The sequence below is a fragment of the Thamnophis sirtalis genome, unplaced genomic scaffold (genome assembly GCF_051295495.1).
Source record: "Thamnophis sirtalis isolate CommonGarterSnake01/CBP01778 unplaced genomic scaffold, rThaSir2_p1.2 scaffold_1, whole genome shotgun sequence".
In the NCBI taxonomy this organism is placed as follows: Eukaryota; Metazoa; Chordata; class Lepidosauria; order Squamata; family Natricidae; genus Thamnophis; species Thamnophis sirtalis.
This window is the reverse complement of record NW_028261381.1, coordinates 153,064,698-153,079,304: the sequence shown is the minus strand read 5'-3', so window position 1 is coordinate 153,079,304 and position 14,607 is coordinate 153,064,698. Positions and strand designations below refer to the sequence as shown.

Here is a 14,607-nt window from a genome sequence, read left to right as displayed (position 1 = left end):
TGTTGCCATATTGAGATTTCAAATATTCCTATAGGTCTCTTTGGAGATCCCCTATGCTTCTTAAAGGTACTATTTTAAAAGCAGGACATGCATACAAGGAAAAAGAAGATGACCAGAATAGCAATCCAACTGTTCCTAGAAACAGGAAAAAAGTATTGTATGTTCAGCCCCTTATGAAATAAGCAATTCAAACGCACTTAGAAACTATTTCTTACATTTAGAAAGTTACAACAATGGTTTTTGCCTCAATAGGTGTCACTGTACATTTATTTCCACCGAACAGCATCTGTCATTTTATTTCATTATGTTCATCAGCACTGAACCAGTTCAGATATTTTACAACCTTTTAAAAAAACGCAAAAAACCCGACTCTGTACAATTGGGTGTCATCAGCAACTTAGCTATTCCAAGGCACAGATAATTCTAGCTCATTTATGAAGAAGACAAAAAGCATCAGTCTCACGTCAGACTTGATAACTATTAGCTCATCTTTCTGTCTTCTAATAGATTATTCATGTCATCCTACCTCACGATTTACTCACTTTAGAGGTTACTAATTTATGTTTCAAGATGCTCACTGTGCCATTGAATTAGGAGTCTTTTTATGCAGCACTAAAGCACATAACAAAACACAGGTAGGGGATATGGGCCTCAGACTGAAGGATACTTTTCTACTTGATCATCTTTATTCATATGCATTGAGCACTCACGAAGAACTCTAAAAGATGAGTTCAGGGATAAATAACCATTTGCTAAATTCCTTGCCCCACCCTTAAATTCGCAGAATTAAAAGAAGGAGCAGAAACTTTACAGATACAGTTGAAGAGCAAACCACCAACATTGGATTATCTCATGTTCCCCAGCATCAGAAAGCCAGTTTGAAGTAGTGTTTAAGGCACTGGGTTAGACAACTGTGAGTTCTAGTCCCACTTTAGGCATGAAAACTGGCTGGGTGACTTTGGGCTAGTTTCTCTCTCTCTCCCTGTCCAACCCACCTCGCAGGGTTGTTGTTGTGGGAAAAACAGGAGGAGGAATGAACATTGTGTGTTTGTTGCCTCCAGTACTTAAAAATTTAATAAAGGCAGGATATAAATTTTTTTTAATTTATTGTATTTGGTTTGTCAAGCATGTAGGAGAAAACAAGTATAAGTATGAATATAACATATAAACATATATAGCAATAGCAGTTAGACTTATATACCGCTTCATAGGGCTTTCAGCCCTTTCTAAGCGGTTAACAGAGTCAGCATATTGCCCCCAACAACCCGGGTCCTCATTATATGTATAAGCAGGTATAAGTATATACATAAGAAATGAGTACAAATAAATGGGGACAGAAGGACAGGGACAGCACGCACACTGGTGCGCTTATACACAGCCCCTTATAGACCTCTTAGGAATGGGGTGACGTCTGTGCTCACTTCGGCAGCACATATACTAAAATTGGAATGATACAGAGAAGATTAGCATGGCCCCTGCGCAAGGATGACACGCAAATTCGTGAAGCGTTCCATATTTTTAAGAGTAATAAAATACTTTTAAGAATTAAAAAAAAAAGGAATGGGGTGACGTCCACGTCAGACAGTTTAAGGTTGAAGCTGGGAGGGTTTGAGGATGTAACAATACAGGTAGAATATTCTAGGCATTGACCACTGTTGCTGAAGTCGTGTTTTCTGCAATCGAGTTTGGAGCAGTTTACTTTGAGTTTGTATTTATTGTTTGCTCATGTATTATTGTGGTTGAAGCTGAAGTAGTCATTGATAGGTAGGATGTTTTAGCAGACAATTTTGTGTATTAAGCTTAGGTCAGAGCGTAGGTGGCATAGTTTTAGGTTGTCCAGGTCCAAGATTTCGAGCCTAGTGGCATAAGGTATTCTATTGCAAGCAGAGGAGTACTCTTCTCACAAAATACCTCTGGACTCCCTCAATTGTATTAATGTCCATTACACAGTGTGGATTCCAGGCAGATGAGCTGTATTTGAGAATTGGTCTGGCAAAGGTTTTGTATGCCCTGGTTTGCAGTGCAATGTTACTGGAGAGGAAGCTTCACAAAATTACATTAACAACTCTTAATGGCTTTTTTGCAATGCTGTTACAGTGAGCTCTGGGGCTTAGATCTTTTGAAATGATGTTATCTTGTGCATGTTTGACAAACAAACAAACAAACAAACAAACAAATAAATCCCACCACTGGGTTTAGCCAATAAAGGAGTGGAGGCTTGAGGTGACTTTCCTCCTGCTGGCAGATAAACATGAGAACAGCCCTTCCGAACCTGTCCAAGATTCATCTTAGCCCAGTTATTTTATTTCCCACAGTGGCCAACCAAATGCCTCTGGAGAACTCACAAGGAAGATTTAAAAAGATATCCTCTCATTACCATTGTGTTCCCTGTGACTGGCATCTGAAGGCAGGCTCTATCCTAACCCTAAGTACTCAATATGGATTCTTCAAGACTAATAATGTTTGAACCTTCCCGAGGCTCCCCATTTTTCTTTTAAGGCCATCCAAATAAGTGGGTCATCATCACATCAGGTGGCAACGAATTCCATGGGTGCACTGTGTGAAGAAGCATTTTCTTGTTTTTTTTAAAAAAAAAGTCTTTCCAAGCAGCTTTGCTGAATCACCTTTGAACTTTGCGATTTTAAGAGAGGAACTTCAATTTCCTATTTTATGAAGGGCAGTTTTAATTACTATTCAGAACAAAAAAGAGACATGCAGCTAAGATCAAAAGACTTCTTAGAACCCTGAGTATTATCATTTAGTTCCAACTTATTTTTGGATACTTAAAATCCCAAACAGAATCAAAGGCTTGTAGAAATATTCTGTAACCTTTTTTAGTGAGATCTTTGAACAAGGCTGTCTATAGCCTGGAGATTACAGAAGAGATAGGGAAGTTTTTTTTATATAGCACCTTTCACTGATGTTACATTAATTACAACATTTAACACATTTTCATTTCACCTTAGTGTGTTACACACTAAACACTACTAACAGAGCCTTTAGTAAGATTTCAGAACTTGAAACAAGTTTTAAGGCTTAATTTATTAAAGCATCTTGAAGTCTAAAGAAAGAAGTGAGACTACATTAAAAAAAAATGATCCACACCCAGGTGCTGTGACCAAAAGGATCCTTTGTGTGGTTGGGTTCAGATTCCAACAGACTTGAGTGTTTTGGTAAAGGTAAAGTTTCCCCTAGTCATTCCGGACTCTAGCGGGTGGTGCTCATCTCCGAAGCTGAAGAGCCAGCGCTATCCGAAGATGTCTCCGTGGTCATGTGGCCGGCATGACTAAATGCTGAAGGCGCATGGAACGCTGTTACCTTCCCATTTTGGTTCCTATTTTTTTCTACTTGCATTTTTACATGCTTTCGAATGGCTAGGTTGGCAGAAGCTGGGACAAGTAATGGGAGTTCACTCTGTTATAGCAGTTAGACTTATATACCACTTCATACGGCTTTCAGCCCTCTCTAAGCGGTTTACGGAGTCAGCATATTGCCCCCAACAATCCGGGTCCTCATTTTACCCACCTTGGAAGGATGGAAGGCTGAGTCAACCCTGAGCCGGTGAGATTTGAACAGCCGAACTGCTGAACTGCAGTCAGCTGAAGTAGCCTGCAGTGCTGCATTTAACCACTGCGCCACCTCGGCTCTCTTACACGGCGCTAGGGATTCGAACCACCGAACTGCTGACCTTTCTGATCGACAAGCTCAGTGTCTTAGTCACTGAGCCACTGCATCCCCTTGGGTGTTTTTTTTTTTGGGTGGGGGAGAGGGGAGGTTTCTGTATTGTGTGTCCAAGAGTTTACTTACTAACTCTGAGGTGGCCATTTAGATTAAACTGAACAGAATGCATCAACCTGATTTCACATGAAATATTCAAAGATTTGTATTCATGTTTTTGCTTCCTTCCTAATCCTTTTTTGCTTTTATACCTTGACTTTTAGATTGTAAGAATGTATATTTTTAATTGATTATTGATTCTAACTGCTCTGAAGCCTATTTTATTTTTTACTGAAGAATGGAATGAAGATGTTAACATTTATCTATTAATTGCATTGAGTATTTTTGTATATCTGTGGATTTGGAGATAATCATGATTGATAATACAAATTACTATATGTTCTTCTAATGGGAAACAAGGCGATCCATAGACATGTTGTGCTTTTTCCCCAGCTTCTGCTTCCTATTGATGGACAAGTTTTGAAACACCATTTTCTCCCTTCTGATGGCTCTTAATCTTGAATCAGATGTGGAGCTTACACCTTTCCAAAGAAAAGTCATGGATTGTATTGTAATACAGCAATAACCTACTAGAGACAGTTGTATTCTGGAAGACAGTCAAAGGCTTTTATTGGGTGTATGAGGTAGGAAAGGACAGTTGGAGAGGAAAGGCTACAACAGTTGTATATTTCTGTCAGCCCTGGAAGTGATCTTTTTCATTGGAGCTTCAGGCCTGCCACATTTAGTGCCTGGGAAAATGGGAGGGGAGAATTGCAAGGAGTGGTAGATGAGCCATAACAACATTCCTTTCTCTGGGAGTCAAGGACATCAGGCCTGCACTTGGATGGGAGTGACCGGGGATTTGTCTCCAGTTGGGTCAGTGAATTGATTGGACCATGTGATGAACTGGTGGGTGCAGGGGATGGATCTTTGACTTTCTTTTGGGTGGAGAAAACCTGGAACTCTCAGATTTGGGTTTCCCCAGATGTGCCAATATGACATCTATAATAAAATGGAACTTTGAGGAACCTCAAACCTCGGAGTCTTCTTTCATTGGGGGTGTTACTTGGAACCCTGACATGTGAAGCTGTTGATGTGATAAAGGGTACCATTGCCTGAAAAAAAAAGAACAAGTATAAAAGGAAACTAAGAATATATTTTATTTCCTTTCAGAATAGTATGCATGATGTTTCCGAACAACAAGAATGAGAACAAAATAGCAGTGAGATCAAACGTTTGAAAACACACCCACATCATTTCTTGACCAAGTGTGTGGGATGTTTCAGTGGCATTAGAAAGGACAAATGAAGTTACCCACTTCTGTTGGTATTTTTCCAGATTCTTCATCTGTCCACCTGCATGTTTGCTGTTCTATCTACAAACTCTATTCCAGATTGGCTGATTATATAACCACATAGTCTTTTTTTTAAAAAAAATCAAAACTGCTGTTGCAGGAAGTTCTCGTGTTGTCACATAGGTGTATGTTAAAATCAAGATAGTTGTCTATACATACATGAATACCTATCATTGACAGAATTTCTGTTTGACCTTATTCCCCGCCCCCAAAGATATTCATTCCAGTTTATATTTTGTAAATATGTATTTATTAAACAAAAATAATCACACATCTGAAAAGTTGTCAAGGTTACCAAATAATGTTTTAAAGGACTGGAGAATTCATAATTTAAGAGCCTAAGGAAAGGGTACTACTACTTCAGACTCAAATCCATCCAATCAGGCAGACAGATTTCAGTAGTGATCAATTAGATACTTCTGGGAAATCTTCAAAGAGGGAGTGAAAGTAACAGGCTTCTAACTGCTTGCTCCTTTCAGTTAGTACTTGTTTGTTCAATCAATCAATATTTATACTGTAGCTGCCTACCTCACACAAAGCAAATTGTAGGGTAGTCTACAATTGCATTGTTCAATGTAATTTTAAAAATATACTTAAAAAATATTGCTAACTTCTTGGCAAGGACTGAGTGGCTAAGATGCTGAGCTTGTTGATTAGAAAAGTGGGCAGTTCGGCAATTTGAATCCCTAGCGCCAGTAACGGAGTGAGCTCCTGTTACTTGTCCCAGCTTCTGCCAACCTAGCAGTTCAAAAGTATGTAAAAATGCAAGTAGAAAAATAGGAACCACCTTTGGTGGGAAGGTAACAATGTTCCATGCGCCTTCGGCATTTAGTCATGCCGGCTACATGACCACGGAGACGTCTTCGGATAGTGCTGGCTCTTCAGCTTTGAAACAGAGATGAGCATCACCCCCTAAAGTCAGGAATGACTAGCACATATGTGCGAGGGGAACCTTTACCTTTACCTTAACTTCTTGGCAGGGAGCATCATAATTACACATTTTTTTATAAAGGAGAACTTTATGATATACAAATGGAAGGCCCTTCCTATCAATTTCAGTGGATGATTCATTCTTTATTCCCAGATGTAGTTTAAGAAAAGCAGATGAAGTACCATAATGGTTGCATTTAGACAATATGGCTGACTGGCCAAATGTTATTTTTAAGCGACTGACTAATTCCTGACTAATTTTGGAGGACACAATTTGTTATTTTGGTCTCATAGTTAAGGTATTAGCTTAGAAATCAGGAGACTCTGAGTTCTAGTCCTGTCTTAGACATAGAAATTGGTTGAGTGACTTTGGGCCAATTACTCCCTCTCAATGACACCTCACCTCACATGATTGTTGTTGTGAGGAAAAAAGGAAGAGGAAGGAGTATTAGGTATGTTTGCCATCTTGAGATTGATAAAATAATAAAAGTCAGGATAAAATTAATTAATTACATAAATATTAATTCAATAAATAAAGTACACTTAGGCAGAGCTGTTAAACTGGAGCTACTTGATAACCCTGGAAGAAAAGAAGTGGGAAATAAAAATCAGGTGGTTGTTTGCAAAGTGTGAAGAAAATTAATATATGGGTACAATTTAAAAAGTTGTTTATGTTAGAAATTGCTACTATCAGTAGAAAGGGAGAGCTTGGAGGCAGAGGTGTCCGGTTCAGGCCAAAGTAAGGCCACCACATGTTGTTATCAGGCTCTTCATTCCTATAAATAAAATTTATAGCATAAATTGCACAGCTCTTTAAAGACCCATGTATCATTTCCGAAGAGTATAATCTCCTGTAACCTTGTGGGCCTGGGCACAGACAACGCTGTAGTTGCAGAGGTTAGTTAGAAGTGACCACTTTTGGAAACTTTTAGCCTTTGCAAAGGAGGCAGTTACTTCCTTTGCTCTTTTCCTCCAGAGAAAAGAGAACCCATAGCAAAATTGTGTTTAATGAGAAGGAGTTGAGGGGATAGCAGTGTTCCAATATCTCAGGGGCTGCCACAAAGAAGAGGGGGTGGGGTCCAATTATTCTCCAAAGCACCTGATGGTAGGACAAGAAGCAATGAGTGGAAACTAATCAGGGAGAGAAGCAACTTAGAACTAAGGAGAATTTTCCTGACAGTTAGAACAATTAACCAGTGGAACAACTTTCCTCCAGAAGTTGTGAATGCTCCAACACTGGAAGTTTTAAAGAAAATGTTGGATAACCATTTGTCTGAAGTGGTATAGGGCTGGGGGTATCAAACTCAATTTCATTGAGGGCTACATCAGGGTTATGTTTCACTTGGGGACCTGGGGTGAGTATGGCCAGGGTGGGCATGGCCAGCTCACCATCACTCGTGTCGGGGGCGCCTGTGGTGGCCTGAGCTCTCTGCCCACAAAAATGGGCTCCCAAGCTCTGTTTTTGGCTGCCAGGGCTTCCTACAACCCTCTGCCAGAGAAAATGGACCTTGGGAGGGCCGCACATGGCCCTCTACAGCTTTATTTTCACTGGCAGAAGCACCACAGGCAGTTCTCGCTGTTTCCAAGATGGCTCTGTGGGCCAGATCTTACTCCGAGGGCCAGATCCGGCCCCTGGGCCTTGAGCTTGGTATAGGGTCTCCTGCCTGTGCAGAGGGTTGGATTGAAGACCTCGAAGGTCCCTTCCAACTCTGTTATTCTATTATTCTTTGTGTTTCAGGGGCCTTTATCTTTTGTCCCTCCTTCTCATGTAGCTGCAGCAACTTTGCATGGAGTGTCAAATGGGAATACCATGGCTCAGTCTCGGATACCTCACATATAAGAGCCGAGGTGGCGCAGTGGTTAGGGTGCAGTACTGCAGGCCACTTCAGCTGACTGTGATCTGCAGTTCAGTGGTTCAAATCTCACCGGCTCAAGGTCGACTCAGCCTTCCATCCTTCCGAGATGGGTGAAATGAGGACCCAGACTGTGGGGGCAAGTTGCTGACTCTGTAAACCGCTTAGAGAAGTTGAAGCGGTATATAAGTTTAATAAATAAATAAATCTAATCGGAGGAGAGCCTTCTCGGTGGTAGCCCCGACCCAATGGAACGATCTCCCCGTGGAGCTTCGTACCCTCACCACCCTCCAGACCTTCCGCACAGCCCTTAGAATCTGGCTATCCCGTCAGGCCTGGGGCTAAAGATTGTGACCCACCCGAATGGTATGAATGTTGCGTTTTAATTATGTACTGTCTATATGTAAAAGTCTGTTTCCCCCCTTCCTTTTGATTGTGAGCCGCCCTGAGTCCCCCCAGGGAAAAGGGCGGCATACAAATAAACAAAAATAAATAAAAAAATAAATAAAGTAATTATTACAAACATTCCTTGACTTACAGCACTTCATTTAATGACCGTTCAAAGTTGCAACGGCACTGATAAAAAGTGATTTATGACCGTTTTTCACAGTTATGACCTTTGCAGCATCCCCATGGTCACGTGATCAAAATTCAGATGTTTGGCAACTGGTTCACATTTATGAGGGTTGCAGAGTCCCAAGATCATGGGATCTCCTTTTGCGACCTTCTGACAAGGAAAGCCAGTGGGAAAGTCACATTCGCTCACTTAACAACTGCAGTGATGCACTTAACAACTGTGGCAAGAAATGTAAAATGGAGCAAAACTCACTTAATAAAGGTCTCGCTTAACAACAGAAAATTGTGGCTCAATTGTGGCTGTAAATCGAGGACTACCTGTATTTATAGGATCAGATTGTTCATAAATATCTGACTTTCTCAATGTTTAACACATTCTTCCTTACCGTCCCAGAGGTGCTTTTTCAAGAGGCAACTGGACTTTCTGGTTTTTCTCATCCAAGAAACTTGGCTGAGAAGAGAAACATCTTCAAAGAAAAACACCCAGAAAGTCCCGTTGCCTTTTGAAAAAGCATCTATGGGACAACCACGACCTGGATGACTGAGAATCTCCATAGACATCCTTCCTTACCCTTTCCCGGTTTCTCTGACTTCGTTTCATTAGGTTTTGATACAACCAGCTCCAGAGAGATTCTGTTACTTGGGCGCTTCCCAAACGCCCTGGACGGGAACTCCCATCCAGAATTATTATTATTAGCCATGTTGCCTGAGCGTGAGAGTTGTGGTCCATTGGCTGAGCGTGAGAGTTGTGGTCCAATATTATCTGAGGGGAGGGGGAGAGGAATCCTGGAGTTGAAAAGGATCCGAAATCCCAAAGAATTTGGTAGGGAACAGAACAAAATTCCCCTCACCTCTAACTGGGCGGGAATGATGGGGATTGTGTTCCGAAGTCTCTGCCGGGCTCCAGCTCTTCCCTCGTCGGGAGGGAGCGCGAATCCCGCTCGCGCCCCTTCCTCGCTTCGGTCCGCGCCCATCGACTTAAGTTTGGCCGCTCGCGGCGTGGAAGTACTGGCCGCGAAGGGACCGCACGAAAACTTCGCGGAGGTGGGAGGGGGAGGAGGAGGCTGGCTCTGGGGAAGCCACACGGGGGGCGGCGGCGGCGGCCTCGGCGATCATGCAGAGGAGCCGCTCTTTGCACCAAGCTGTGGAGAAGGTGCGCCGAGGAGCCGCCGTGCCACGGCCGCCACGAGCACAGCACACTGGCCCACGCTGCAACCGCAGGCGCGGCCAGCGACCCAGCCGAGCCCAGCGTCTGCCCAACGCTCCGCGGCCGGCTCCACCTCCTCCTCCTCTTCCTCCGCCGCCGCCTCGGCCGCTACCCCCCTGAGGAGCCCGGACGGGCGGTCCGAGCCCCTCTGCATGGATGTCAAGGCGGCGCCCAACGGGGTAGCCACCATCGAGGACCGAATCCTTCGAATCACCGGCTACTATGGCTACTACCCCGGCTACTCCGGCCAGAAAAGTAAGGAGAAAGCGGCGCCGTGGGCAATCCGCGTGTGGCTTGCTGCGCTGCGCTGGGTTGCGGGATGGCAGGCTGGCTGGCTGGCCGGCTGAAGTCGGCGCACTCCCCCCCCCCTCTCCGTCTCCTCTAGCGGGAAGGTATCGCTTCATCCAGGGGTCTCGCAGGAAACCTGCGCACAACTGAGCCGCTCGTTTGGGGAGCAAGGAAATGTCCTCGCTTCCTTTTTTAACCCCCTCGTGCCCTGCGCGACTTTGCTGTCGCTCCTCCGGAGATGAGCCTTTCAAAAAAATAAAAATAAAAATAAAATAAACCACCCCCAAAACCGGGCAGCAGCGGATAGGGCAAGGGGGAAGGGGGGATGCCGGAGAATGTGCGCTGGATTCCGGGGGTCGAGGGATGGGGGGAGCGGAGGGCGAAGAGAGGAAGAACATGCGCCCCCTTTCCACGCTCTGCATATTAGGCTGGGGAACGTCCACTTGCCTCGGGCTGTTTCGTGATTTGCCTGTGGTGGGCGGTTGTTTCTCCTCCCACCTCCTACGAAAATGGTGGGCTCGGCGAAGAAGGGGGTCTCGGGGCTTGCGTGGCGTGTGCGCGCGCGTTTGAAGGAGCAAAGGGGCGCCCGCGCGAAAGGAGCGCACTGGCTGCGCATCTGCACCTTGCAGCTGCGAGAGAGAGGGAGAGAGGGAGAGGGAGGGAGGGAAGGAGAGAGAGAAAGAGAGAGGGAGGGAGAGAGAGAAAGAGAGAAGGAGAGAGAGAGAGAAAGAGAGGTGGGGCAAAAGAGAGAAAGAGAGGGGGGAAGAGAGAGAGGGAGGGAGTGGGGGAGAGAGAAAGAAAGAAAAAGGGGGCGGGAGGGGGGAGAGAGAGAGACAGAATCGCGCGCACGCTTTGAGGATTGCCGCATCGAGTCTTGCCCGGCCTGCCTGTTAAGGGGTGGGTAGGTTCGGCAGCGGGATAAAGCTGCAGTCATCAGCGTCCCGCGGCCTCGGCGCGTGTGGGAATCCGGCTCCGGGTTCGCTGCGGTTCAAAGACGACTAAGCAGAGAAGGTGTCGCAAGAGAGCCTTAAAACTACGAGGGCGCGGAGAGAGGGAGATGTTTCATATGATTAAAACTGGCTTTAAAAAAAGGGGGGATTGCAGAGAGATTCCAAGTAATGGTTGCAGGAAGGTGTGGCTGCTGGACCTGCCTTCCTGGGGTGGATAGCCTGTGTACCAGTTTCTGAAATAAACTTTTAATAACTTGTTTCCCATGTTCAGGCGAAGTGGTTAATAAAAGGAGAGAGGGCAAGGCCCATTGGCCCCTTTGTTTGAAAACGGCTCTGAGTTTCAAACACAAAATGAAGTTGTCCCTAACAAAGTATGCAAGCAGGAGCAGCACTTGGAGCTGTGGCCAGACACTGAGAGCATTTTATTTCTGACCATTTGCGGTGGCTATTAAGTGGAACAAATCACGTGCAGAGGCAATGAGAGCCTTGTCCTCCTCCTTTCCCACTACCTCTGCAAAGCCTTTTCTTGGATAGTGGCCAAAGTATTCATCTTATGTGGCTTCTTAAGTTTGCAGCAATGCAGCTTTTCTGTGGATATTTCACATATTTCCAGGTGGTCTGTTTGATTTAAGCATTTATATCACCGCTTTGTAGAAAGAGAACAATTGTCTGCCAAGTGTAAGGAGAATGTTATTTCATGGTGACAAAGAACACATGAAAAGTTGTGTGGCAAGGACACATTGGCTTCCACAGCTGTGCTTCCTTCAGAGAAGCCCAGGACATCCTGATGGTGGATTTGCACAGTTGAAATTTAGAATTTAGAAGAACAGAGTTGAAAGGGACCTTGAAGGTCTTCTAGTCCAAGCCCCTGCTTAAGCAAGGAACCCTATAACACTTCAGACAAATGGATATCCAACATCATCTTTAAAACGTCCAGTGTTGGAGCATTCACAACTTCTGGAGGCAAGTTGTTCCACTGATTATTTGTTCTAACTGTCAGGAAATTTCTCCATAGCTCTAAGTTGCTTCTCTCCTTGATTAGTTTCCACCCATTGCTTCTTGTCCTATCCTCAGGTGCTTTGGACAATAGCTTGACTTCCTCTTCTTTGTGGCAGCCCCTGAGATATTGGAACACTGCTATCATGTCTCCCCTAGTCCTTCTTTTCATTAAACTAGACATACCCAGTTCCTGTAACCATTCCTCATATGTTTTAGCCTCCAGTCCCCTAATCATATTTGTTGCTCTTCTCTGCACTCTTGCTAGAGACTCAACATCTACAAATACAATAGGCTTGGAAGGCATTGAATTGGTATCATACTTATACATATATTTTTTAAAAGTACAGCAGCAACTTGGTCTAGGAATATGGAGAATTGGTTTCTTCAGTTATGATTCTTTCATGGTCATATTATTTTAAGTCCTTGACAGTTTTTCACCCTACCACATATACATTATACATGGAAACTAATCAAGGAGAGAAGCAACTTAGAACTGAAATTTCCTGACAGTTAGAGCAATTAATCAGTGGAACAGCTTGCCTCCAGAAGTTGTGAAAACCCCAACACTGGAAGTCTTTTAAGAAGATGTTGGATAGCCATTTGTCTGAAATGGTATAGGGCTTCCTGCCTAGGCAGCGGGTTGGACTAGAAGACCTCCAAAGTCCCTTCCAACTCTGCTATTGTATTATTGTACATTCTCCTGACAGATGCTGGAGACCATCTGGCTGTGATAAAGATAAGTTCTTCCTCACTTTGTAGGTGGGCGCTGAGAATGAACTGATCCAGCTTCTAGATCAACAAAGTAATGGGTAGTTCAGGAGCTCATTTAACATTTTAGAAACTTCCTTTGAGTTGGGATGGATAGGAGCAAGGTAGTGCTCGCTCCACAATTCTGGGATATTTGGTACATTCCTATATAGGGAGACTCCATGCATTCCCAATGGGCAGCTTCTATTATTGAAATGTATTAGAATATAAGCTCAGACCAACAGCCCAGCTTCTATTATGCTTTTTTTTAAATATAGTTCTCTTCTTCAAGCACCCTTTTATTTGGAAGTTACAGAGCTTTTACTTCTGTAGCCCAGAGCCAGTTCTGTGGACCCAAGGCCTTCATATCTTCTCTATAACACATCAGTGGCTGGGATTGAGCTGGGCTTCTTCTGCCTGCAGAGCATCTACTCTGCCATTGAGTGATGGTCCTTTCTTAGTTTTTAGTTTTTTAAAAAAGTTTACTTTATTGTCATTACACCTCGTACAACAAAATTAAATGCCATCTTTTTTATTTTATTTTGTTAAGCATGAATTACACAACATATGTATAGATATGATTATGAATCTACGAAATGAATATGAATAAAAGGGAACATTAGGACAGGGACGGTAGGCACACTGGTGCGCTTATGCATGCCCTTTAAAGACCTCTTAGGAATGGGGTGAGGTCGACAGTAGACAGTCTAAGGTTAAAATTTTGGTGGTTTGGGGAAGAAACCACAGAGTAAGGTAATAATTCCAGGCATTGACCACTCTGTTACTGAAGTCGTATTTTCTGCAATCGAGTTTTGAGTAGTTTACCTTAAGTTTGTATCTATTGTGTGCCCGTGTATTGTTGTGGTTGAAGTTGAAGTAGTCCTTGACAGGTAGGTAGGACATTGTAGCAGATAATTTTATGTACTAGGCTTAGGTTGGATCGAAGGCGGCAAAATTCTAAGTTGTCTAAGTCCCAAATTTCAAGTCTGGTGGCATAAAGTATTCTGTTGTGAGCAGAGGAGTGGAGGACTCTTCTTGTGAAATATCTTTGGACTCTTTTGATTGTATTTATGTCTGATACACAGTGTGGGTTCCAGACAGATGAGCTGTATTCAAGAATTGGTCTAGGAAAAGTTTTTTATGCCCTAGTTTGCAGTTCAATATTACTGGAGAAGAAGCTACACAAGAATAGATTAACAACTCTTCAGTGTACATTATAGCTATTATAAAAATAAAACACAAACACACGTCCTTCACATTCTATACAATTGAATTGAAAACCCCGGATATTGCATTAATATTGCACTATACAGTATAATTTAACATAGTTACTGCTCTGGGATAGAAGCTGTTTTTCAGCCTATTTGTCCTTGTTTTTATTATCTCACTTAGGACAGTGGTTGAGGGGTGTCTATTGCATTGCCTGACTTCATACTCTCAACATCATCTCTTCTGATTCTGCAAAAGGCAGACACGAAGCAAGAGATTTTCAGGGGTGTCTTGAGGATAGAGTTTTGGGACAAAGGCCCAGACTCTGACATAATAGGAAACATTTTGAAGGAAGTGAACACACATTACTAGCTAAAAGTCCTTACTCATTAAAGTGGGATATATAGAATTTAAATAGCTTCGCTGCAGTATTGGGTGGGGGTGGGGGTGTCTTTGTTTTGTGGCAGACTCTGAGTTTCTCATTGTATTGACCAGGATGAATTGCATACAATTCAGGATTTAGCTAAGAGCACCACGAGATAAAAAGAAGTGATCTGGGAAGAGAAGCTTGGAAAATCAGTGCAGTTACTGCAAATTAAGAGTCAATCTGGTGCTCACAGATCCCTCTCTTGGTACTTGCCAGGTTCCTGTCCCCCGCAAACCTCATTATTATTATTATTGTTATTATTATTATTATTTTGAATTTCTGAAGAAAAAACCCCATAACAGCATGGAGGGGCCCCATTTTCCTGTGATTTTTCTAAAGCTATGGAGGTT

The 14,607-nt window shown here is 43.3% G+C and overlaps 1 protein-coding gene and 1 non-coding gene across 2 annotated transcripts in view; both read left to right on the top strand.

Annotated features, from left to right (window-relative positions):
* Positions 1-1,413: 1,413 nt before the first annotated feature.
* LOC148049779 (U6 spliceosomal RNA) lies at positions 1,414-1,520 on the top strand. The gene has a single exon (XR_015695296.1). It is a non-coding gene; the product is annotated as a U6 spliceosomal RNA (small nuclear RNA).
* Positions 1,521-9,562: 8,042 nt separating this feature from the next.
* SLC35F4 (solute carrier family 35 member F4) overlaps positions 9,563-14,607 on the top strand; it is a 170,414-nt gene continuing 165,369 nt past the window's right edge. Inside the window, exon 1 of the mRNA XM_087728089.1 lies at positions 9,563-9,892. Within this exon, the coding sequence (XP_087584215.1) occupies positions 9,790-9,892 (103 nt within the window). The 5' untranslated portion in view covers positions 9,563-9,789. The remainder of the gene's footprint in view (positions 9,893-14,607) is intronic.